This window comes from Oxyura jamaicensis, chromosome 5 (genome assembly GCF_011077185.1).
Source record: "Oxyura jamaicensis isolate SHBP4307 breed ruddy duck chromosome 5, BPBGC_Ojam_1.0, whole genome shotgun sequence".
In the NCBI taxonomy this organism is placed as follows: Eukaryota; Metazoa; Chordata; class Aves; order Anseriformes; family Anatidae; genus Oxyura; species Oxyura jamaicensis.
Window position 1 is genome coordinate 44,822,582 of NC_048897.1, and position 25,071 is coordinate 44,847,652.

Here is a 25,071-nt window from a genome sequence, read left to right on the forward strand (position 1 = left end):
GTCCACTCAAATCCCAAATCACTACTTGCTCTTGTGGCGTGTAGCTCTCCAGGATACCTTGCATGAGATTATTAGAGTCCCTCCTGAAGGCATTCACCAAGCTAGAATCTAGCTTTGATGGATCAGACGATCAAATACAGTAGTATTTGATAGGCTAGCAGTTACTTAGTTACAACGTAAGAACATCAGGAAAGCCTGCACTTCCAAGCAATATTCCAAATATCAGTGTTTTATTTGTCTGGAAGTGCAACTGAATTTATAGAGAAACCGGGAGAACAGTATGTAAGGAAGCATCTGTCTTGCAGAATGGAAATCAGTTGTATTTAACCCAGCCAGATTAAAGCAGACTTTGTGTAAATGCTCTTAATATTCGGGACATTTTGTAGTGAGTTTCTTAATTGTGTATTAAGACATGACATCACTAAGACTAATAAGAGCTCAAAGCCATATGAGAGTATGTATTGCATCTGGTGGTGTGAAGGAAGCTGGTTTAACTGGCCTTTATAAAAAGGCCAGCCATTAAACATCCAAGAAGCACTGCCAGAGGGTGACTCATCCCCCTCTTTTAGACACCTGTTTGTGTTTGGAGCAACCACCCGTCTGGCAGAGCTTCTTAATTGACTGCTCTTGTTGTTGGTTGGTCTTGCCATCGATTGCAAGACAAACATAGATCCTCTAAATTGGTGCTGAAGCCTGCCTATTTTAACATTGGTTTTGACACAGCTTTAGATTATATTTGTTTCCAGAATATATAGTCTGTTTTGAGCAGAAAGCAAAGGTGATTTTCATGTTTTGTTCTCCTGTTCAGTATTCTAACCTGATGTATTGTGAAATGAGCAGTCATTTGAGTGTTGCTAAAATTTTGCCTAACTTAATGGGGGTGTTTTGAGAAGTATCTACCTTTGCAGAGATCTCATGCTCTGTAGCAAATAAAAATAGGAATACATGGATTAAAGAAAACAGTTAAGTCAATACAAGACACCAAGCTTGTATTTGAAAACATGAAAATGAAGCCTAGCCTTTATGTGATCTTCTGCTTCAAATGAACTATTGAAGTGTATGGGAGGAAAAAAAAAACAAACAACTTGTCTCTGGTTAAAAGATTCTCCAAGTGGACAACTCTAAAAATGGCTTTTTGCACTTTAATCCAGACTGTTGTTCTACTCAGGTCACTAGCATTTGTCTTAGTGAACCGCTGTAATGCTGTGTTGAAATGCGTTTGCTTCTGGCATCCATCTTTTCTGTGGAGCATGTACTGCGTTGCTTCAGCATCCTTTGATGGAGGCTGTCCTGTTTTCTTGGCATCTTTTGAGATGCCATTGACAGAGCCAAGTCCTGCAAAATTACTTCATTCTTGTTCTTTCATTGCCTTCTCCTTTTAATAAGGAAATGCTCAATGGAGGAAGTTTGGATCAATGCTGGAAACTTGCTGAATGTTAACTATATATATATGTATATATACTTTAAATAAAGTCTTTCATGGGTCTTTGCATGTGGCTAGGCCATTTTTTACCCATTCATGCTAGTCCAGTGGGTGAGCTAAGTCCCTGGTTTCCCTTGAAGTATTTGTTTTAATTAACTGAATGTGTGGCCTCTGAGCCATCTGCATAGCAGAAACTTGTAATTGAGGGGACTTCATGCATGGGAAGGAAGCTGGGAAATCCTTTCCTCCTTTTCTTTCCCAAGCCCACTGAAAAAGCCCTAAGTATTTCTCACCTTTTCTATATATGTTTTTTTTTTTTGTTTGACTTTTAAAAATGTAGTCTGGGGCTCTCAGAGGTGTTTAACATGCTGATTAAATCTCTGTATTTTGCTAAAAATATTAGTTGTTACAACAAGTTTCAAAGCTGAATATTATGTACAAAGCATTTAAAAGTAAATCAGTGTAAAGAACCTACTGAAAGATGCTTAACTGTGAGGCCTCACATAATAACTAAGATGATGGTCTAGTTTAGGGAAGTCTGAATGTTTGCCCAGGTACAATTTATCTGAAGATCTGAAATCTCCTTTGTCTGTGCTATACACTTACAAAGCTTGCTGACCATAGCAAAGATGCTTCTGCTTTTTACTACCAGAAAGATCAGTTTAAAATATTGGATCATCTTTCTTAGCTTTTCTCGTCAGAACTGTGTAAAGTGCGTATTTAAGTTTTATGTTCTCCATCATATACTACTACTGCAGCCTGAAAGGATATGAAAATACTCCTGCTGTGAGCACGCAGTAGTGCTGGAGTTCATCCAAAGTTATGCCCCATAAAAGAATGGTAAATATGTCTGAGTGAGAACAGCCTACTTGGCAATGTTCAAAACGCCACTGGGTTAAAATGGAGTAACTGCAGCTTTTCAGTACAGGTAACCTGACAGCTCTGCAGACAGCTGGATACAGACCGGTAACCTTTCCCTTTGTGCACAGCGAGTGACCATGGCAAGTGTTTGGTTGAATTCTTCCATGTTCCTGCATGAAGAGGAATTTAAAATACAAGTCAGCCTTACTCATCTGGCCCTAGTATTTGCCCAGTATTTGATAGCTAAAATTACAGAAATCACAGGTGGGAGTACAAATAAGGGAGCGGAGGCATGACTGCGTACTGTGTTCTGTGTTGCTATGTATCACTCATGTATGTTTTTTGTACACACGGGTATTTTTGAATGCTATGGTAACTGGAATCATTATTCCTTTTTATTCAGACTCTCGCTGATGTTGGAGTAATTCCTGGAGGTGATATGACACCAGAGGCTGCCTTAACTAAACTGTCATACACGCTTAGCAAGCATAAGCTTAGCTGGGAGGAGAAGAGGCAGGTAAATATGTCAGTGTGACCTTGAAAGCCTTTAACTTTCTCATCTACTGAGCTAACTTCTGCTCAGCTGAATGCCTTGAGCTTTTTCCTTGCATTTAAAAGCAATTGGTTCCAGAGCCATAAAGTGAATGTCACATGTTTGTTTTGTTTAGTTTTGTTTTGTTTTCCTTATGGAAAATAGCGTTAGGCAAATAAACATACGTAGATTGGTAAAGAAAGGAATTCTCTGCATAAATCAGTTGAAGACCATGACCAAGCCACAAAAATGCAGTAGTCAACCCTGGGCATTTCCGTACTAAAAGCACATCTGTGGAAATCCATAAGGGAGGCAGAATCCTAACCCTACTGATGTCAGCAAAGATCTTGCCATTGATCTTAGTGTGGTAACGACCCAGGACCCATTCACAGAAAGCTAATTCTGAAAATAAATGGTACCTGCAGCCTCCTCCTTTACAGCACTACTTGTGTCAGTGTGAGAGAGATATTTTATAAATGCATTAAAAATAGAGGATTATTTTAAGAGCCAATTGTAACTGGTTTTAAAATCTTAATTCCTTTAACAGTGCTCTGTTTATTGGTGTTCAATAACGGCATTTTCCCTCAAACTGATACAGTTCCTTTATACAAAGAGCATGCAACTTCGAATTAGAGGAACAGCAGTCTGCAGGAATGCATGTGTTTCTGTGTTTGTATGCAGTGAAATCATAACCCTGACACTTTGGGAGATGACATCGTGATGAGTCACTCTCTAGACTTAAGCACTGCATGCACATGTGTATCTTATGATGGTGTTTTGTTTTTATTAAAATTGAGACAAATTTGATCTTAATTTCATGCTCAATAGCTTCCAACCAGTAGGAGCTCTGAGACAAACATGTTAGGATACCTGTGATCCTAAGTGGGGTGGCTGGAAGTACCACTTACTGTGGTTACAGGCAGTTTCAGACTCTGAGCTTGCAATTGTTTGCTAAAGCCCTTGCTCTGAAAAATGAGAGGAGGAGGGGCTATGTGTTTTTTGTGAGGATGGCAAGAACATGCTCTGTGCAAGAACACGCTTAATAGGCGGCATAATGTTACGAGTTGTGGTATTGCTTGTGTTTGTGTATATACACTTCAGAAACCCGGGCTCTTTACTGGTGCCCCATTGGTGCACTCACTGACCCTGGAATATACATATACTAGCCTCTTTTTTAACGCAGACTTTAATCTTCTTGCACAGAGGAACATTTGACCTGGGACCGGATAAACTTTCCGGCTGGCTTCCTGCCTAGACTATGGGTTAAAACTAAATTTGAGATCCAGTTTGCCAAGGTGAGGTAGCTGAATTACTCAGATGAGGACTTGGTGACATTACATTTTATGTACCACTGGCACAAGGTATACCTGTATCTTCACATGCTGTCCATTGTAATGTGCTACACAGTGTTGTGAGGCAGTGCTGGCAGCTCCTGTGTATGGCATAAAAAACAAAATCCCTTCTACAATTTCTTTAGATTAAGCAGGATAGATTTCCTCATTTGACACGGTACAGACCCACCAACCATTGTGTTGGCACAACTAAGGGAGCAGCATGCTACATTGCTTGGGCAGGAATGAGTGGTAGAGAGCAGGAGAAGAAGAAAGCCTGGAAACATGTTGTCTGTGGCAATATCTTCAGCTAAGCATATCACCGAACAATAGTCTCCCAAGAGACGGAAGCTTTCCTGAAGCTGGCGTGGTTATTTTAGGATTCTCTTTCAATACGAAGAAGCAAGGAATTTGCCCCCAGACACATGCAAATGGCTGCAGAGCTGGTAGGGCTGAGTAAGGCACATATGGTTTCTGCACTGGGCTCATTTAGCACAGGTGCCAATTGCTAAGGTTACCTGTGCAAAGCGATGATCTCAACCTGTCAAACTCTGAAAGCAGTTGGTATCCTCTGAGCGAGTTACACGTATGTGATGGGACTCTTCCAGCAGACAGCTACAGTGGTGTCAGCGCTTGGGAGGTGTTTTTTTTTTTTGTAATAACGGGCATGCCTAGACATAAGTAAACCTCGGGCATTCCTCCTTCCAACATCACATCTGTTTCTTGCAAACTTTCCCAATCCTGCTTTTTAAAATTCTAATTGAAATAACTGTGCTTTATAGCTGCATCAGCAACCTGTAGTGAAAGAGGGCCAGTATGTAAAATTGTCAAAACTGAGGAAACCAGTTGCTTTTTCTTAACGCATGGCTTCTCTCTCTGTTCTCCAGATTTCACAGAACCTGACTTTTAGAGTATTTTCATTTCTTTATTGCTGTGTTCAAGCAATTTCTACAAATTAATTAGCTGTCTTTTTTTTTTGTTTTCCTGGTTGTATTGGATGCACCCACCCTGTTACACACCTGCTTTAATATCAAATAATACAGTAAACCCTCTGCTTTTAAAACAGGTTCTATGGCCAAATTTTAACAAAATCAGAGCTAATGGAGCTATTTGAAAATCAGATGAAATAGATGACTGTCCACAGGCAGCACTAGGCTCTTTGAGGCCTAAATATACAGTCTGTCAGAGTACTGAGTATCAGGAATGCTGGCAAAAGGCAGCATTTCAAAATACTCTGTTCTTCAGCCTTACTCTGCTAATTACTCACTATCTTCCTGATATTAAGTAGGTTGCAGCATACCCCACTAGGGAACTTTTGTCTGCACACTCTAAAAATTGGGGGAGTTTTGTTATGTGCTTATTTTGGTTTCATTGCTTTAGAATAAAGTTATATTTCCCTGTCCCTTTTTCTTCCCTTTGTCTTTTTAAACTTGCAGTCTTCATGGCACAGTAACTATTTCTTTAATCTTTTGTCTGTGTTCAGTTAGTTTCCATAATTCCTCTGAACAATTTTCTAACTTGATCCTAAGATTTTTTATTAGACTGCTACCATATTTTTCCTCTGCTAACAAAGGATTTGATTGCTTGCTTTTCAGATGCTGAGTGAGAATCTAAGAGGAGAAATGACTGTTGTACCCACAGGAACCAAGATCTCTCTGAGAGATAGCAAGTTTATTCAAGCGATTGCCAGATCTCTAAGTATGAGCTGCAAGGAGGTATATACTTAAATATTTAAAACCAAACTCATGTAAATCTGTAAACTCAGTTAAATGAACCTAGCTTAAAGATGAGCAACAAAGCTGAAAGAAAAATGAAACATTAAACCTTTTTTATTATTACTTTTTTTTAGTACTCAGCGTCCCAGCTAAGCAATTGGGGTAAAAAGAAAGGACACAATGACAAGCATAGCATTAAAATGTTTTTAATTAAAAACATATTAACTTTGTTGTTTTTTTTTTTTTTCTTTGTAGACCCATCTTGAGTTTATTTTCTTGGCTGGCTGGCTGCAATAGCAAGCCTCAGACAGTTGCTGTAATTCAGGGTATCAATGATATGAAAAAGTGCTGTGTGTTTTTGTGGTCAAATGTATTGACAGTTTGTAGCAAGCCAAATAATAAGGGGTGAAACAGCTTAATTGTACATGCAGACATAGAAGGATGGTACTAGGGAAGCATTACAGAAGGATAATTTGTGCTTTTTAATATTAGTCTCTCCTAGATGGAAAATCAGAAACTATAGTACTGGTTTTAAGATAAAAGAATTTGCCTTTCTCTTGACTCAGTGTCAGGGAAGATGGGATTTTTACTAGCTGTATGAATACTGAATTCATGGTTCTTCAGTATGAGAACTGTGAGGTTATGTAGTGGGTCTGTGGGGCTTGGCAGCAGAGGTTTGAAAGTGCAGATTACACAAATATACAAGGATTCACATGAATAAAGTTGTTGCAGTCTTGAGGAGAATGGAACGATAGGATCTTCTCCAACTTCTACCAGCCTTGTTTCTCATCCTGTACTGATGTATAACTTTGGCACTGCAGAGATGGTAATTAGTACGTGCACTTAACCGGTATACATTGATACCAGCTAATTGTAGTGTTGCTAGTGAGGAAGATAAATCTTTGTGGATAGGAGACCTACAAAATGTAAAATAAGCATGAGACTTCTTTCCTTCCAAGAATTAATGCTACCAGTTTTAAATATACAAATGAGTTACTTGGAAACTTCACCTGGAAGTGCAAAGGCAGTGTTGTTTAACTTGGACATCAATTATATTAGAGGCAAGGCTGATTTTAAATGTTTACTTTTATTTGTTTCTCAGGAGTTAGAAGCTGTAAGAGATGCATTAATTCCACTTCTGGCTTGTGCTGCAGCGAAACTGGGTGACATAGATGCAATAAGAGCCATAGCAGAAATGGTAATGTAAAATTAACTGTTTGTACAAAACTTTAATTTTTAAATACAGCTGTAAATGATAGGAGGAAGCTGGGAAGCAACTATCTAAGTCAAGGTACTTTGACTAATAGAATAGGTTTCTAGGCATCTCAGTCTCTGCCTTTCAAAACTGGTATGTTCTTTCCCCTATCTGGTTCTCAGCTGTTTACATTTTCTTTTGAACTGTGAAAATACGGGTGGATTAATATGCAAGTTCTTATCTGCTAACTTTGGAACACTTTAAAATGGTTTATGCTGCTTTCTTTCATTTAACTTTCTTTATGCATATTCATAGTATCCAGCTTTTGGATGTAAATTTGTCATGATTAAAAAAAATAATTTGAAAATTATGTTTAAGTGAAACATAGTGCAGTGCTAAATCAGGATTTTGGCTCTACTGATAGCTTGCCTTATACCTGAAAAAATAAATAGTTATTTCCCTGTATCAGCTTCTACACCTCTTTGTTTTTTCTTTTCCTAGCTTTAACTCTACTCTTGAGGCTTTGATAATGGGCCTAGAAAAAGGATAAATGTATCTTTAAAATAACAATAAACTAAGACAAGTAAAATTAGCAGACTCTAGGCACAAAGCCACTGTATGGTATACTGCAGTGAAGAGCCTATCTGAAGGGGCTGTAATGGGATAATATGTTGGGGGGGAACATATGGAAGGCAAAATAAGTATCATTATTGGTGGTAAAATCAATACTGTAAGCTTGACAAGCTTAATATTTTGGTGGTACAACAATTTGTGGTTTGTTGTACCAACAATCAAATGTGCAGCCAGTATCTTTTTGTGAAATATCTGTCCTTTTGTAGGGTGGAAACTTGAGTTGTGAAGACTACGATGGTCGAACTCCACTTCATATTGCAGCCTCTGAAGGTCATTTGCCATTAGTTGAGTATTTGTTGACATCTGGTGCAACTGTTTATGCTAGAGACAGATATGGATCTACGCCACTGATGAATGCAATCAAGTTCAGGTAACAAAATAATTTATATACCACTTCATGTAAAGTTTATAGACCTTATATCAGTTTTGATTTGAAGTCCATCCCTGTTTTTTGGTCTTGTTTTATCTCAGCAGTCATATATAAATGAGAGAACACAAAACACAAAAACACAAAACAGCTTTATTTCAAAGGATGTGACTAGCCTAAATTAAAAGTATATTTGAAATAACATGAAATGAAAGCAAAATAACTTTTTACACATGCAAAAATTTAGCATAAGGTGACTTATTGCTGCCTTCCCACCATGTCTTTGTCCATAATTTCAGGACTCCACACTTTGTTATGAGGGTTCCTTACAAAACAGAGCCAAAATGAATACTCATTTTGACTGTTAGAAGTGTAAGTGTAGGATCCAGGGCTGTCTGTTTTCTTTGTGCCCTCCCCTTTCCCATCAAGGGGAAACCAGACTGTTTCAATTGGCAGAAAATATACTGGTAGGTTGACATGTTTTAATCTTTCCCTTCCACCTATGCTTGCCTGACTCTCTTGTTGGGTGACTACTTTTTTGATTTTTCTCTTCCACCCACTCATAATTATACGGGATGGCTGTGTGGCTCTGCCTGTTTTGTGGATTTCCTCTTCCTGTTGTTCAGAATGTCAACAACTCTTGAATGGTAGTCGTGGACATGCAATTTACTGGTCTTTTCCATGTTGTGTAGTCTTAGGGAATGGTCATGGCACAGAATATAAAAGTTATCAGTTAACAAAAGTTTAATTTTAAAACACTTTATATAGCCTGGGGATTCGTAGAGCCATTGGTCTTCCAACATGTTAGAAGCTGCGTGCTCTAGCCTCTCCTTGTTTCTTTGATCCACTTTCAGCTCCTTATCTCACGTTCAGTCTGTGTGATGGCAGGAGAGAAGCTTTTTTCCATAAAGGAGCTTGGAATGGTAGAATTATAATGGACTTCATGGGTGTCTGTCCCCAGATATTTCTTCAGCTTTCTAATGTTGACAAGTTCACCTGGTCTTTCAGGCTGGAGTTTGATACCTGGGAGGTCTGACAAGCCTGTTTTTGCGTTGGCTGCAGAAATATATATTTATTTTTCCTGTCTCAAACACCAAATGTAGAAAATTCAACATGTCCTATTAACTTGGGATTTGAAGTCCTGACTGGCCAAACTGTGCTACTGCCATACCTACTGCATGGTCCCCTATGGCTTTACAGTTGTTGCTTTATCTTATCAGCATATAAGCCCTTCAATAGCAAACTCTGAAAGTCTTAGAGCAAAAACAAGCCCAACAGCAAATCAAACAAATAACCTCATAGCTGAATAGAGGTGGCTCTAGTCCAATGTGAGAAAATGCTAAAGCATTAGATACCATTAGATGTTCCTGCAAATCAAGCACCTACTCTTTTTTTTTTTTTTTTTTTTTACCGCACCCAACTACTGCCTGAGGAATTTCACATGAGCTTGTTGTTTGGATTCCTTAGCATTGCCACTCCTATATTAGACTCCTACTATGACTCTTAAGCTCTTTAAAACTGCACGCACATTTTGATATGGGGAATTGTAAAAGGAAACTGCACCATAACCATTTTCAGTTTCTCTTTTTGTTTCTACTGTTGGAATGAGAGGAAGAGTTGACTTAGAACTCATCTCATAAATTTGAATTTATGATCTGCTATGTACTCACACTGCATTTTCACCCTGATAAGCACACAAAGGGGATTGGTAAAGATCAGACAGCATTATGTGAGTGTAATTAGATACCCACTAAAAGATTTAAGCTACAGAAATATTTAAATTTTGTTTATTAAACAGTTGCGTACTGAAAGTGAAGAGATTATCCTGATGCAATGTACTGTGTGGCAGAGAAGGAAGGGAGGAAAACTGACCTTAATGAGAAGTCAATGTTATAAATTGTTTCATATTGTGACTTTCTCAATTTTACTGAATATTGCATCAGGTTAATCCCATTTTCTGAGAATTAATATTTGTTTAATTGGAATATAATTGCAGCACAGAATCCACTCATCTTAAACATAGTTTCTTTCAATTTTCCATGTGACATTGCTCAGTGATTTGCTTTTTAACCTAGCATGCAAATTTGTATAACGATGACTGATTTCTGTTTTCCATTTAATAATTTGTAAAGATGATCAGGAGTTATGTCTTCTTAAAAGCTTCTTAACATAGCACTGTCACTTGCAGACCAGCAACTTGATCTATACCAATGGCAGTCTCTTAATATTTTTGACTCTAAGTGACTCTTTATTTCTTTAGATCGTAAAATGTGGAGTCCCTTTGTAAATAGGAAATAAAGTATGTTTCCGCCTTTTCATTTGTAACTATGCAATTTGTGTGTAGTCTCATTCACTTTGTGCATGAAGTTAAACAGACCACTGTTAATTTAGACCAGTTGCTTGACATATCAAAATTAGTAGCATTCCTTTAACTTCTTAGAGTACCCCCAAGGGATAATTCATTTTCAAAACAATAGAATAATATTTTTTTAATAACAGAAACTCTTCTAAGCAGGTAAATGTCTTGAATAAAAATCGTGTATATTTTATGTAGTAAAAGCACTTCCATTTACTTACGGTACAGTGGTAAAAGGTTGAAAAAGGGGAGTTGCTGGTGTACTGCTGTGAGAACATCAGATTAGAGGTAGTAAAATTACCTCCCACATAAATAAGAATTTAAATACTTGATATTTTGCAAGGTTACATTTACATTACTTCAGGAAATATAAGGCAGAGTGAAAATCTAAACATTAATGATTCCAGAAGTACGCTGAAGTTTGTCCTGACGTTATTAGAGCATACAGTTCCTACTGATACCATGCAGAAAAGTGAACAAGTGAAACTGAGCTCATCCTGCTGTAACCCTTGCAGTTGCTAGGGAAGCAAGCGTTAAGAAGAATGAAGCCCGTCAAGTTTGGATATACATTACACCTGCATTTCTTTAAAGAGAGTTGGTGGAAGGTGTACACCCTAAGGCCCCAGTCCTACAGACTCTTACATGTGTGCTCATTTCACATGTGTGATTCATCCCTTTTGAAGTTGATTCACTTTTCTAAGTGTCTGCCAAGTCAAGGCCTAAGATGATCTGTACTGTACAGCACCATGGTCGCTGTAAATCCAGAGCGCTCATGAAATGGTAGAAGTTCTGATGTCTTTGTCTGGAACTCAAGTTTGAGCCATAGGAATGGATGTTTGAAGACCGCACCAAAACATTTATCTTGTTCTTGAGCCATTAAGATACTAGTTCACATTTTTCTTTTATTTAATCTCCAGTGTTATCAGTAATACAATCAGAGGAGGGGAAGACACTAGAAATACTTGTTCTCTATTTGCTTTGTCCTTTAAACAGCAAAAAAATGTCAGCGGTAGTATCAAAAGGCTAACTTTTAAGTAACATACGCAAAATAGCATTGTTTCTATAGGCTATGTCTAGCCAAGAACCATGGTTAGGTAACAGAAGGAGCTAAGAAAAGGAAGAGTCAGGAATAGCTTGCAGGTGACATGTGTCCTCGTGGCTTTGCTTATCAGATGGGGCTAGACTGGACAGGCAGCTGTGCACCCCAGGTTAACGTGGTGACATGGGCCTTTCCTCTGACCGTGAGCTCTGATTATTCAGCAGCTGCTCTGCTGTTGGTTATGTGTCGTCATGGTAGAAAGGGAATTGCATTTGAACTGTTCCCAAGAAGTTTATGTCTCATGACATCAGCTGAACTACAGATCAGCTAAACTGGTCTGTCTGAGGCTTTGGTAAAGCCAGAGTGGAGCAGCACCTGAAGAAACAACATCTGAAGGCAAATCTCTCATGTGCATAAGACGTATGAGAAAATTCACAGCCAGCCTCTCAAAATATGAATAATGCTCTTGTGGGTAGGAGCAAGACAGAAGAAGTGGTACTCTGGATAGGGCTTAAGTCTTTTGTGAATGATTCTGTTTGGTTACCGTTTAGATACCGTTTGGATGCAAGGAGGAGCAAGCTCTTGCACAGCTTACCTTCTGCATAGCTTTCACACTGAGTGATGGGAGTGTGAGAGGTGGTCCGCTTGCTTTCTCGGACAGATCTGCTCTTCCTAGTCACAGTGCTAAATTTAACACTTTAAGTTCCCATTACTAATGTATCTGTTAATTCTTTCCCTTAAACAAGATCTCCTTTACCCTCCTCTTAACCAGCAGTGATATACAACACTTCCTCTTTTTCCCACCGTACCAAGAAGCAGGATTTGAAATGATTCCCAGTCCTCAAGACATTATACTTCTATTTATAAATGTTGTCTTGTAAGCATTTATTGTAAACAGGTATTTTCAGTCCTTAAAGATTTATTTTACTTTAAACCACTTCTTTTTAAAATTTGCTTCTTTAAACATTCTTTAAAAATGCCCCCGGGTCTGCCTGTATCATAAACTTACGGAGTTCCATTCAGAGCAGTAGTGGCTCTGGAGCACAGAGGGGACACAAAGTGCATTCTGGAGGTTGTCTTGCTGGCAGTGAGGAGTAAATGGTTACAGTAATGGAAAATAAAATCCTGACTCTTTGCTGGAATTGAGGGAAGATACCTCTAAACATTACATGTCTTGCTGTGGGACAGGACTGAAAGATAAAAGGGAGCATAGCTTTTATTTAAAGAAGCACTAGTTGCTTGCTGAGATTTCAAGTATAAGGTGGGAAATGAGGGATAATCTGTGGCAGTCACTGGAGAGCAAGCAGATGCTATCCATGCTCAGTTCTGAACTGAATAAGAGCTTGAGTGAACAAATATGTTCTACTTTAATCTATTTTAGTCAGATTCATTTTCAGCTAATTATTGTTCTAAAAAATTCATGTATGTAGAATTCATTCTCCACTGCAAACTGAAAAATAGGATGCAGTGCCATTATTTGCTTTCTCAAGGAGATACTTGTGGATGACTAGACACGTTTCTCGGGACCCTCCTGAGAAAATATTTTAGATAACTGAACAAACTTGTAGCGTGTGCTGTTCCAGCAATGCTTTGGCATGAAACAAAGATACATTTATTTATTTATTGCTGTCAATTGAAATGAAGTACATTTAAAAAAATATGTCTGGCAGAGTAGATAACCTATCTTTGGAAAAGCAAAATGATTATTACAGCACCTGTACAGTTCTGGGTTTTTAATTCATAAAGTAAGATCTTACATTAGATGTAGAAGCTTACGTAGGCTTAATCTGGGTAACTTTAAAGTAACTTCTCATTCAAGATGGAGCTTCCTAAAGAGAAGCAGTGGGATTAGATAAGTAGTTTAGCTCAGTTCTAAAATGAAAAGAAAATGCAAGTGATGAAGCTGAATGTGTAGGTGAGCTTTTTTTATATTTATTTTGAATTAACACAGATGAGTTTTTAGGTAGTTGCTCGTGAAGCTCCGATTATTTCCTACTAGGCTGCTATGCCTCATTCTTCATTTTCAAGTGTTACAGTATGGCAACTTAATAGAAAGAGGAAATGTGAAACTATTCCTGATCTACTGATGTCATCATGCTCTTTCTGGAGAAAAAAAAATACGCTTTGGAATTTGTGAACTAGGTATTTGTTTAGCAGAGGAGCAGGCTGTCAAGTCCTTTTAGAACCTAGTTCTAAACCTTTCACTGGGTCCCTTGTGAAAAATGTATTTTGAAAATAGTTTTTTTATCATGTTATTTTCTATCCTAATCATGTAAGAAATACAAGTTGGCTGGTAGTGCTTAATTATCTGTCCCTTCAATCTCAAAGGAAAGGAAAGAAAGCAGACATCCTAAAGACTATAGGTCAAAACAACTAATAAAGTTAGTGGGAGAAGGGGGCTAGGGAAAAATGTGCTTCTGTGGGAGGTTTGTAAGAATATTGTCCACAATACTGAAGCCATAAAAACACGATTAGCTTCCACAGTAACCTAAAGATTTGTTGCTTGCCCGCAAGATTTACAGTTCATTTAAAACACTAATATATATGGGTATTGCATTTTGTAAAGTACAGGAATGGTGTTACTGAATGAATGTTTTCACTATTTGTTTGGGTTTCAATCACCAGTATTTCAAGTGTTAGATTAAGCTGGTGTTAAGAGTTAAATAATAATAATTTTGAAGAGACGGGGGTGCATCCCTTTCCATTTTAGAGCTGAATTTAGCACTTCTGTGAACTCAGTATGTGAGTGGTTTTTGCGAGTGACGGCAAATCTGCTTACTACATCCATCACCTTGGAGAAGACTCATTGCTTCTGTGGTGGTGGCAAATACCATATGAGAACTTCCACTGGCTGTTTGTGTACATGAGTAATATTGGATTTAAGGGAGAAAAAAAACCACGTTATCTCAAGATAGTTCTCTTTGTTTTGTATTTCTTTCATAAAGGCACATACAAGTGATCAGTTTATTACGAGAAACGGGAGCACACCTTTCAAAACATGACTTGGAGAATACTGGAGCAACACTCTGCAGGTAAATGTGATCCACGGTAAGGTGGGGCCCTAAAATTGAGTTGAAGGGGAATGATTTTTCCAAAGAGACTCTCAGAATGAAGAAGAGTGTGGAAATAACTTCCAAGAAATAGCTGGGTCCCTGGCACATGATATGCAAGTCTTTCTGTGCTAGACTAACAATGAGGAAATGAGTGAAATGATAAAAATTAAGTATCAACTCTGTGCCACAGCACCAGTAACTCAAGAGGGCTCCAAAGTAAGTTAATATTGTGGGAATAAGTGAACCAGAAGAAAACACGCTGTTTTTTCCAATCACTTTCACTGAGGAAGGGCAAAGAGGAAATAGAACAAGGTCTTTTTTTATTTGAGAATAAAGCTGCACATAGTGCATAATTTTTATTTTATGAAAATCCTCTTTTCACTTATATGGGAACATTTTCTACTCTAGCACCTTTCTCAAAAATATGTAAATCAAATACACAAATAGGCTTAACCCCAAGACTGTTGAAAAAGTGCTCACCATCTCTATAGTTAATTGTAAGAGGATATTATCCTCTATTAAGGTGTTTTTCCATACAGTTGCTTTTAATAGATAAGGTGCCTGATTTTGTGTTTTTACTTAATGGTCCTGAATTACAGGATACTCTGAAAATTGTGAGAAATTTGTAGTAATATCCTAAAATTACTGGTTGTTTTTACTTCATTTCTTCTTTTCCTCTCAAATACAAACAACAACAAAAAATCCCCAAATCCCAGCCTCTATTTCAGGAGTTGTCAGGAAACCATGACAACATTACAGGGCCAGCCCGTGCTGCAGATTGTTCTCAAAGCTGTAAGGTCTACGTAAAGCTGATGATTCTGCATAGGAACTGGACTCTGTCCCTTCAGTACTTCTGAAATGGAGCGATACTAGCTGTTCTGTTTCAGATGCCGTAATATGCTCAGAGGAGACTGGATAATACCACTCAATTAAAATATGTGCTTCCCAGGGCACTGCAGGTAATAGAACAAAACTAAACCTTTAGTTTGCATTGTTTCCATCTGTCAAGAAGATGAGAGGAGTGGCTTAGAGAATTACATTCCCCTGCAAATAAATTGCCCCCTTTCTTAGCTGTCATGCCCTGTGCAGAACCTGTTTGGCTGGCTGACAGAGTGGGCTGTCCGAAAAGAGAACATGGGGGCTTTAACCAAAAAGTGGTTCTGATGCAGTTTGTTACAGCATTTGAGGGACCATCGTACACTGTGTCTGTATTGTATGATTTCTTGTTGTTCAAAGCTGTAATATTTTGATGATAAACATTTGAGGTTTTGGAATATTTTAAACTTGTATTAATGATAATAATTTTAATATAAAAACAACATGCATCTTCCAAACAGAGGGGTGGAGTACATGCGTGTACAGGGGCTTTAATGAAGACTTGGCATGGCGTTGTGTATTTGGGGTGAGAGGGGAACAGTCTCCCATGTAGATGCAGAGCAGGAGCCAGGGCAGTGGCACTTCCCTGGTCACCTTAGGAGCTGTGAAGCAGCTGCTTCAAATATATGTATGTTTGGCTATACGAAGTATACTTACGGAGTGTGAAGGAAATACAGATGCATTTAGCTTGGCTGTGGAGATCTGGAGTTGGAGAAAATGTTTCATGGTGTTATTGAGTGTAATCAACTTAGTGAATAGTAGGTACCTTCTATTTACAATCTAAATTTGTCTAAATTAATCTAAACAAATGGCAGAGACCATTATTTGATCTCTGCACCGCAGTCCCCAGAGAATACGTTTTTAACTTTATCAGTGAATGGCTGCTGCAAAATTGAAGTCAAGTCTGCATATTTGGGTTGCTCTCATGTCACAGAAAGAGACCACTTCATGTTTTTGACCACTGGCATTGTGAGTTAAATTGCTCTTTCTGAACAGGTTCTACTAGGCGTTTAATTTTCAAGTGCAGTAGTCCTTGTTTGTTGCTTACAGTGATGCTAGCTGAATTGCCCTGAGTATGTAGGTTAGTAATATTTCTAAATGTTCCTGTCTTTGTCCAGAGTGGTTTCCACTTTGCACATAGCTGAAGAGTGAGGTTCTGTTTGGTAAATACAGTTTTCCTGTCCAGTGCTTGAGATATTTGTAACTCACTTGCTCAGCTTTATGTTTATTTGTTCCCTAATTCTGGGACATTCCACTTTCAACATCAGGAGACTCTTCTCTGTGTTCAGAAGTGGCTGCTAAGCAATTTCTTCCCTGCTTTACTAATGCTTATACTTCTTTACGAACACTTACTTTTTCCTGCAGTTTCCTTAAGGGCTTCCCACTGAGCTTCCTCTTAGACTGCCTTTGCTTCCTCTGTTTTCTTTTGGCGTCTGAGGGGCCTTTTTTGTAATGGTATTTTTCATTAATGATTTATTGACCCTTTTCTTCAAGATACCAGACTGATCCACTGTTAAACCTCACTAAAAGCCCACTGCCATGTCCCTGTCCCCCACAGCCCCAGCTGTGGGTCTGTGGCCCTGCCTTAGGACTGGTAGGGTTGCATGGAAGAATAAGAAGACCATTGGCGTTCCCTTTTTCTGCCCAACCTCTGGGACTGCTGTGAGCAAAAGCCTCTCTCTGACTTTCTCCTCAGGCTGCTGCAATTAGAGGCTTCCACTCCCCTGAAATATTTTTTTTCAGGTACTTAAGAGATTTAATCAACAGCAGAAGTGATTTCAGTCTAGCAGAGAAATGAGTGTTGCAGACTTGCTTTCAGGCTTTCTTCCGTAGGCGTACCTGACTGACTGCCCCTTGCATCTTCCTTCCTCTGCTGCTCTCCATCAGGTCTGCCTCGCTCGTTTGTCATATCCAGAGCCTGTCACCATCCTCTTGCTGCCAGAAACAAGCCATTCCTCCACGGCAAGGAGTGTTTAAGGCAGCAAATGGTGAACTTTGTAAGTCTGCGGGCGCTTTCCTTTTCATAATGAGATGCAGGCTCACTTGATGATTATCAGGGTACTTCAGCTCAAACAATCGACTTGTACAGAGCAAGGAGTTGCACGCAGTTCTGAAGCCTGACGTGCTCATATGTTGAGAAAACTGAACGTAGCTCTTGCAGCTGTGCTGCCAGTTCAGCTAGACTCTAGCTCCACAGGTTTGGTACGGACAGCCATGCTTTTGTGTATGTGCAGGCTCTTAGCACTTCTTTTGCCAAAAAAAAAAAAAATTTAAAATGAACCTTAAGCATTATGGGTAAGGCTACTAGCAGATGTGCAAAGAAACATTTTAGTGTACATTCAGAAAACTTGAATTCACTAATTTGTATATTATTTTTTATCTCTTCTATCATGTGTTATACATGGCCAAATAGAGATTCTCTTTAACCACCCTTTTTTTGCTTGCTGCCCATTTAAATCACACAGATTACCTTCACTCAAAAGGCATAGCTGTGTTACTGTCCAAGCGATAGCACATAAATGTGCTGTCGTAACTTCTGATAGCAGTGTGTACTTGTGAAGGGGTCTTAGTGGCTTTAAATAAGGCACACCAATTGCTAGCACATCAGCCTGTGCTCTCACTTCTTCAGCTGCATCTGGATGTAGCCATTGCCCTCCCCCCAACTCATTTCTTGAGATAAATATTGTGTTGTGAAATATGAAACTGCATGACTTTTTTTCCCCTTTGGTCATAGTCACACCCACTATGTGAAACTGGCCTGTTGTAAGTACTTATAGCACAGCCCTATTAATTTAAGGAACTGATTCATCAAGCGGAGTTGCTTGCTCAGCTATTCAAAGCTGTTGTAATAGTGTTCCTTTACTCACCTCTCTATCCTGGCAGCCATGTTGAGACTGTTCTAGTTCAGCATTTGCTCCCTGAGCTTCCTGACAGGACACAGGTGTACCATGAAATGGAATGAAAGACTCAGAACCAAGTTAATTGCTCTTTTTTTTCCAGTCTTGCAGCTAAAGGTGACGTGGATGGGCTGCATGCCTGGTACCTAGCTGGTGCAGACCTGAAGCAAACTGGCTATGATGGCAAAAATCCCCAACAAGTAGTAAGTGTACATATGGCTGTACTCCATCTGGTGCTCCAGCTTTGTGGGTAATAACGCATGCTGTCAGATAATATTAGTTTGGGAAAAGTAAATGCTGCTTTGGAGACTGTAAACCGGATTCGAGCATGTTGCGAACTCAAGTCTGGTGCTGTTCTGAAGTAATAAATCATTGGAGCCAGAACTTTCTCATCTATGTCGGAGGAATTAAAATTTAAATTGGATTTTAATTATATTGTGGTAACATATTCTTACTTCCCACAAGTAAGTATTTGCATGTCCTGGTGCACAGCATGGCAGGATTTATTCATGTTTCTATTCACAGGCAGAGGATACAGGGCGTAATGAGGTTCTTGAGTTCTTCAGACGGCTTCCGTAAAAGAAGGTAAGATCCAGATTTCAGATGCCAGATTTCTGAAATGTATGGGTCAGCCTATACATGTATGAAGGGGGATACATGTATGAAGAGGGACTTTGTGTTTAAGCCCTAGCTCACTGTATGACATCTGGGTTCAGCTGCTGTCCCTGCCTTAGTCTGTCGAATGGGACTAAAGTTTATTCCTCATTTGGCCTGAAACTATAAGTGATTTTTATGGTGCCTTCTGTAGGATGGTTCTGAACTTGGTTGGGTATCCAAACACTATAATCAATCCATTGAGGGCAGTAGTGTCTTGTTTTGTTGGCCTTTTGCAATAAATTGTTCCCCCGTCTTCCCTGAGTTAGAGAGGAAGTGCCTTTTCTTGGGCACTTTGCCAGGCCTGTCTTTTAGGGTGCCAGGCCTGTTTTTTAGGGTGCCATTCCTACAGCACAGGCGCGTCCCCTTCTCCAGCAGCGCTGTGGTGTGACCGCAGCCAGTTGGTTGCACAGCCTCCCACTCAGGAGGGACTGCTTGGCACCTACGGCATTTGCAAGAGTGCTCTCCCTCTAGCTTTTTCACTGAGCACCTTGTACCAGCCCACCCTCTGCCTGGTGTAATGCAGACAACCACCACCAGAATCATGGGACAGGTTCTTAAGAGGCACAAGTAGCTGGGCTGCATGCACAGGGTGCAGAAGGCTCCCTTTCCACACAGAGCTCTGCCCAGGGCACGCTCCCTCCCTGAGCACAGGACTGGGCAGTGCCATGGCCTCTCTCTTACTCAGACCTTACATCCAGCTGCCTGCTTGTCTCTGGCTCCCAGTGAGAGTCTCTTTTGTGCTGCTAATGCACAAGGTGTGTTTCCCTAGCTATGTGTGTATGACAGGGGTGTGAGTCTCGTGTTCAAAGCATCAGAGCTGACAAGTCTCTCCATAGTAAACTTGTCTGGGCGTTTGACCTTCTCAAGCGCTGTGCTGTAACTGGAGACATGTAAATCACTTGCCTTTAATTTCTCTGTGCTCCTTTCTGATGCTATATGTATTTAGGTATCTCTCCTCCAATATATTGGCAAGTCTAATAACAATTTAAATATTGGGAGGAGATGATGTCCTTTATTTAATAAAATTAACACAAAATTTAGTTAAAGGTTTGGCTGCAGGCATGGCTGCATTGCCTCTTCCCTGTCCCATTTGATCAAATATAAGTGAATTCATGTATATAGGTGGGAAGTTGCATGTGAAACAATTGTTGTTTTTTTTTTTCCATCGCTATATGGCAGTCTAAAGGAGAACGTAGGATAGAATCAGGCATTTTTCCTTTCCTGTAAAGGTTTGAGGTGTTCTTTCTTTTAAGCTGATATGGCAGGATTAGATATAATCACACTCTCAAGCTTTTAAATGGAAGCTCTCCAGCGGCCAGGATGAGGACACTAAAAATGCCTTTACAATATGGGTTATGTTGCAAAGAGATTTTGGTTTTCAGTGAAGTATGTCTGCAAAAGTCACTTTTCTTGTGCAGATGGGGAGTGAATGTGTTAAATCTTCAACTCCTACTTGCATCATCCCAGTTCCTTTGGACTGAGCCACCAGTAGTGTAGGCAGTCTGAAGGAAGTCTTCAGTACTGCATGAGAACTTGTTTGACAGGCTACAAGGTAACGTCGTCCCAGGAGGGTTTTGGATACTGCCTAGTCTTACACATCCGTTTTCTCTTTATCCATAGGCTGCAGAAGATGGTCACTCCTCTTCAGAAATACCAGCTTTGAACCAGAAATGGTGTTAAGCAGTTACAGGGAGAAAAAAAAATGGAAAGAAACATTGCTAGTGGCACACGGAGCTTACAGGGCTTAGAAATACTATTTTTTTAGGAACATGTTACGTTCTGATTTTATAAAAATGATTTTCTGCTTTATGTTTTTATTTTTTTAAGAAAAATATAACCAATTGAGGCTGGAATGTATTGTCTTTACTGTGCAACTTCTGTTTTTAGACCTCATGAATCTTCTTCACATCTTTGCATCATTGTTAAATCACTGTGGACAGTTAAATCTTACATTGAATCACTGTGGACAGTATTGCAGGCATAGCAAAAGGATATGATGTGCTGAATTCCTACCAATAGAAAACAGTGCATTGTAGGTTTCTGTGTTTCAACTAATAAAAATCTCTGAGGAACAATGTTGGTTTCACTTTGTCTGATTTTTGCAATGGCTTGTATCACTTCAGTTGCAATTACAGCAATTTTGAGTGTCAGTGCAAACAATTGAATCAGTCATGGGCATCTGCCTGCAGTTGTGTACTAATCTTCACCAATGTGTCGCTATAAAACCCCATTTAAAATGAGTAGGAGGCAGATGCCATAAAGCATATTTGTGGGACTGTCTAAGTGAATTGATTGTTTTGTTTCTAATAGCATCTTTCCCACATCCTGACCGGAATATAATCAAGATTGCTACATGCTGGACACTTAATTCTTTGGACTGTAAATGTGATCTCGGTGTTAACAGACCCAAAGTTTAAAGTCACAGCCCTTTCAGACTCAAGAAACAAAAACCAAAAAGCAGTATGTGTCTTTCCTGCCATGTCCGCCCTAGAATATGTAAACACGGAGAATACTCCAGGCAAATGCATATGTTGGAGATGGCAACTTTTAATTTCACCTACAGCTTCTGCAGTAATCTATGTGGATTTTATATCTACTTCATCTGAAGGGAATCTTTGAAGTGCAGATAGTTTTTTTCTTTTTCCTCTTTATACTGTTCAGCCTTCCCACAGCTTTTCTTATCATGGAGAAAAGCTGCATGGACTACTTGCTGAGCTGGCTAGCATTAAAAGATTCCCAAGGTATGCTGCATATCAGATTCCCCTAAAACAGGGTAACTGTGCGTGAAGTCTGAGAAAACATCGTACGTGCCTTGGCTTAAAAAAAAAAAAAAAAAAAAAAAGAATTGATATTTTAATGTGAAAAGTAGTGCACCTCTTCACGATGGTCACAGATATTACAACTATGCTGTCTCATTATTAAAAAATAGATGTTACATAGCAATAAACATGCTTGAGATTGAATAAAACTAATACTGAATTAAGTAAATGAGATCTAAGATAAACTTCAAAAATCAGACTTCAAATTCAACATCTTTTTCATGCTTCATTTATACATGCATGAATAGAATGCATGTAACAAAATCGTGTTTGCAGAAATTTTTACAATCAGAAGAAAAAGTACGCACAGAGTCTTCTTCCTACAGTATTTAGACTTAGTACCTTAACTCTTGCTAGTCAATAGCCTAAGGGTGATGCAGTGAAATAGGAAATCCCTTGATAAATTTCTCTGGAAGTGACCAATTTGGGATTGGATTCTCAGATGCAATAATTTGTCTATATCAGCGTTCACTCTTTATTTGTGTACCAGAACTGCAATATCTACAGAAGCATCGGTATTGTCCTTATACCTTTTAATAAGGGCTGATTTGATCTACAGAAAACTTTCTAAACAATAATGTTCCTACATTTCTAACATGCCACTGAAGTAGAAAAGTTGTTTTTTTAAGAAAACAGACAACCGTTTTCTTCATGCATATGAGCCAAGGAAGGACAGTAAGGACAACATTTAGAAGTGTGATCCAAGAAGATTTAGAAGCTTGTAAGGCTAAAATGAAATGGCTTGGGCCATGTTTACACTGAGAATAAAGCTGCATTAGATTCTGGCTGACAAATCTTTGCAAAAAATATATGTCCCATTAATATATTATCTTCCTTAACACAATATTCTTACAACTTTCTAGGAAATTTGCAATTTGCCCTATAAAGAGACCAATATCTAAAAAATGTTTAAATGGCAAATTCATGAACGCAAATTGATCATTTATCTGAGAAAGAACTGAATCTTTTAAATGTACGTTAAAATTTAATTCAGGAACTGTAGTAGCCTATGGTTTTTAAGAGAAACTGTGTATAGGGTGCTGTGATTTAAAATGTGGCAACAAATGCCCAGTCTGGGTCAGAAAATTCAGCTCTTGATTCCTGTCAGGGGCAACCTTTCAAAATGCTGTGTTTGTTCTGTTTGTCTATTATACCCTTTGCTCAGTGCAGTGAATTTAATAATCATAATTATACTCTGTGGTAACTCCCAGTCTTGTGACGAATCTATTTACGTATGGTAACACTTCAGCTTTACATAGTTACTGGTCAAAAGCAAAATCTTAATATTAGTAAGGAATGAAAATTGTACCTGTTTGTTTTACCTATTTGCTTCAGTTACTGTAAGCAGCCCAGTGTCTTTCATTATTTAAAATATGCCAGATATTCTAGGGGCAGCTTTAGTTTTTCAGACTTCCTAATTGTTATCCTTCAGGTCATCACTGAAAAGATCAAATGCAGTCCTTTTTTTTTTTTTTTTTTTTTTTTTTTTTTTTTTAATGCTTGGAAAAGGTTTGTAGGTGAAGCAGCTGTACAGGGCCATTACTAATGCCAATGTGCCCATTCTGTTGCCATGACCAGCTGCGGGGCCATTTCCTAACTTCTCTAACAGCTTTAACTCCAGTCACCAATGCTGTCCATACACCCTTTCATGTCTACATCCCATTATGGTCTGCTAGATCAAATACGTACTGCCAGGAACATCTGCAGATCCTTGCTTGGTGTTTTGACCACAGTACATGCTGGAAGGGCTGGGTAGAGGCCAGAGAAGTTAGTTTTGCGGTCTTTTGGCACAGAAGAGCTCATGATATTTTTCAGTATCAGTTTTCAATACAACATAAAGATGACATTTCCATTTCTGATAGAAAATAGCAGCTGCTGCCATCCTTTTCCAAGCTGTCTAATAACACAGAGGTTAGGGCTATAGCTTGCCCAGCCCTACAGAAGCACGTCAGGTGAAATGCCTTACCAGGGAAGTGCTCAGGCTCCTGACAGAGCATGCTGGCGTGTTACTGTCAGTGAGGCTGCTGCTGTGTCCTGTTGAACAGCACGGGTGTGTGCACGATTTCAGCAGTGACTGTCGAACAGAAAAAAAAAAAAAAAAGGAATAATCAGTAATCTGAGACTCATAGGTGCTGTTCAAATGTTAGATTTGTTTCTAGCTCTGGATCTTTGAAGTGGCAGAGATGTTCTTGAGATGAATGCTGGTGCTGGAACCTCTGCTGCCTCTCCTCCACGGAGGAGACGCTCTGAATGCCTCCTGTAAAAGTCAAACATGACATCAATTCTACAGCTTTCTTCACTGGGAAGACAACACCCAGCTTCCACTTTGTTTCTTTTTCCTAATGATCCAACTAATGCTGCCAAGGAATAGGGACTACTCGCCCTATGTCAGCACTACCCTAACACTGTAAAAAGCAGCTTATTTGCACAATTAGTATGTCCAAGTTCCTGTCTGATTTGAGTTACAGCTTTCCTTTCCTGAATGCAACCGCTTTCTTTTCTATTGATGTCTGAAAACATTAAGTTTCTGTTTGGAGCTTCTCTTATAAAATGCCTGTGACGGAAGGGTATTCTTAATTATTTGCAAAATCAGCATGTGCTTCGTCTCTCATTGCACATTGTCTTGGTAAGCTGTTGACATCTGTCAAGGCCGGCTGACCCACTGACAGATTGACTAGCTGTGTCTGATCACTACTTGCTGAATTCAATCAGCTCTTCAGCAAGGCTTCACTATCTGCTCATTCTTCTTCTTACATTCCCAAATAACTCCAGTTCTGCACATCTTAACTCGGAATTACTTTACAATTGCACACCCCAGTTGTCTCATACAACTGATTTGGGCGTTCAGCAGTGACAAAGAAATCCCTTATCTGGAACTACACCCCTTCAACCTCCTTGGATCAGTTTATTTGCAGTCTTCTGAACAGTGTGGTCTGCTGGGATTCTTTCAGAAAGATTGCGACCTAGTCAGAAGATTCCCCCATTAAAAAATGAGTTCAAGTAGTGAAATGACTAATGAGAGAAATACATCCCTTGTGCATAGTAAACAGAGTGCGCTCCGTTCCACTTTCATGAAACATTAAGGGACCTACGGCAAAATCTTACTTGGCTGTAGGTGTAATCCCTTTCTCCTGGTACGTATCCCGATCCCTGCATGGGACCTACCACAGCAGTGTAAGAAATGAAATGCTTTCAGTTTCCAGCATCGTAATTTGCTAGATCACCCAGATAAGCCTGGAATAATTGTGCGATGGGTGAAAACAAGAAATTATAAAGAACCAACCAAAGCACACAGCATCTGCCATCACAAGCATTCG

The 25,071-nt window shown here is 39.1% G+C and overlaps 1 protein-coding gene across 1 annotated transcript in view; it reads left to right on the forward strand.

The window, feature by feature from the left end:
- The window catches only part of ASPG (asparaginase), a 45,437-nt gene extending 24,427 nt beyond the window's left edge, over window positions 1–21,010 (forward strand). Inside the window, exons 9-16 of the mRNA XM_035326833.1 lie at window positions 2,688–2,801; window positions 5,743–5,862; window positions 6,965–7,060; window positions 7,897–8,060; window positions 14,398–14,484; window positions 18,382–18,481; window positions 18,804–18,863; window positions 20,556–21,010. Coding sequence (XP_035182724.1) covers window positions 2,688–2,801; window positions 5,743–5,862; window positions 6,965–7,060; window positions 7,897–8,060; window positions 14,398–14,484; window positions 18,382–18,481; window positions 18,804–18,857 — 735 coding nt within the window. The 3' untranslated portion in view covers window positions 18,858–18,863; window positions 20,556–21,010. The remainder of the gene's footprint in view (window positions 1–2,687; window positions 2,802–5,742; window positions 5,863–6,964; window positions 7,061–7,896; window positions 8,061–14,397; window positions 14,485–18,381; window positions 18,482–18,803; window positions 18,864–20,555) is intronic.
- The last annotated feature ends 4,061 nt before the right edge of the window (window positions 21,011–25,071 follow it).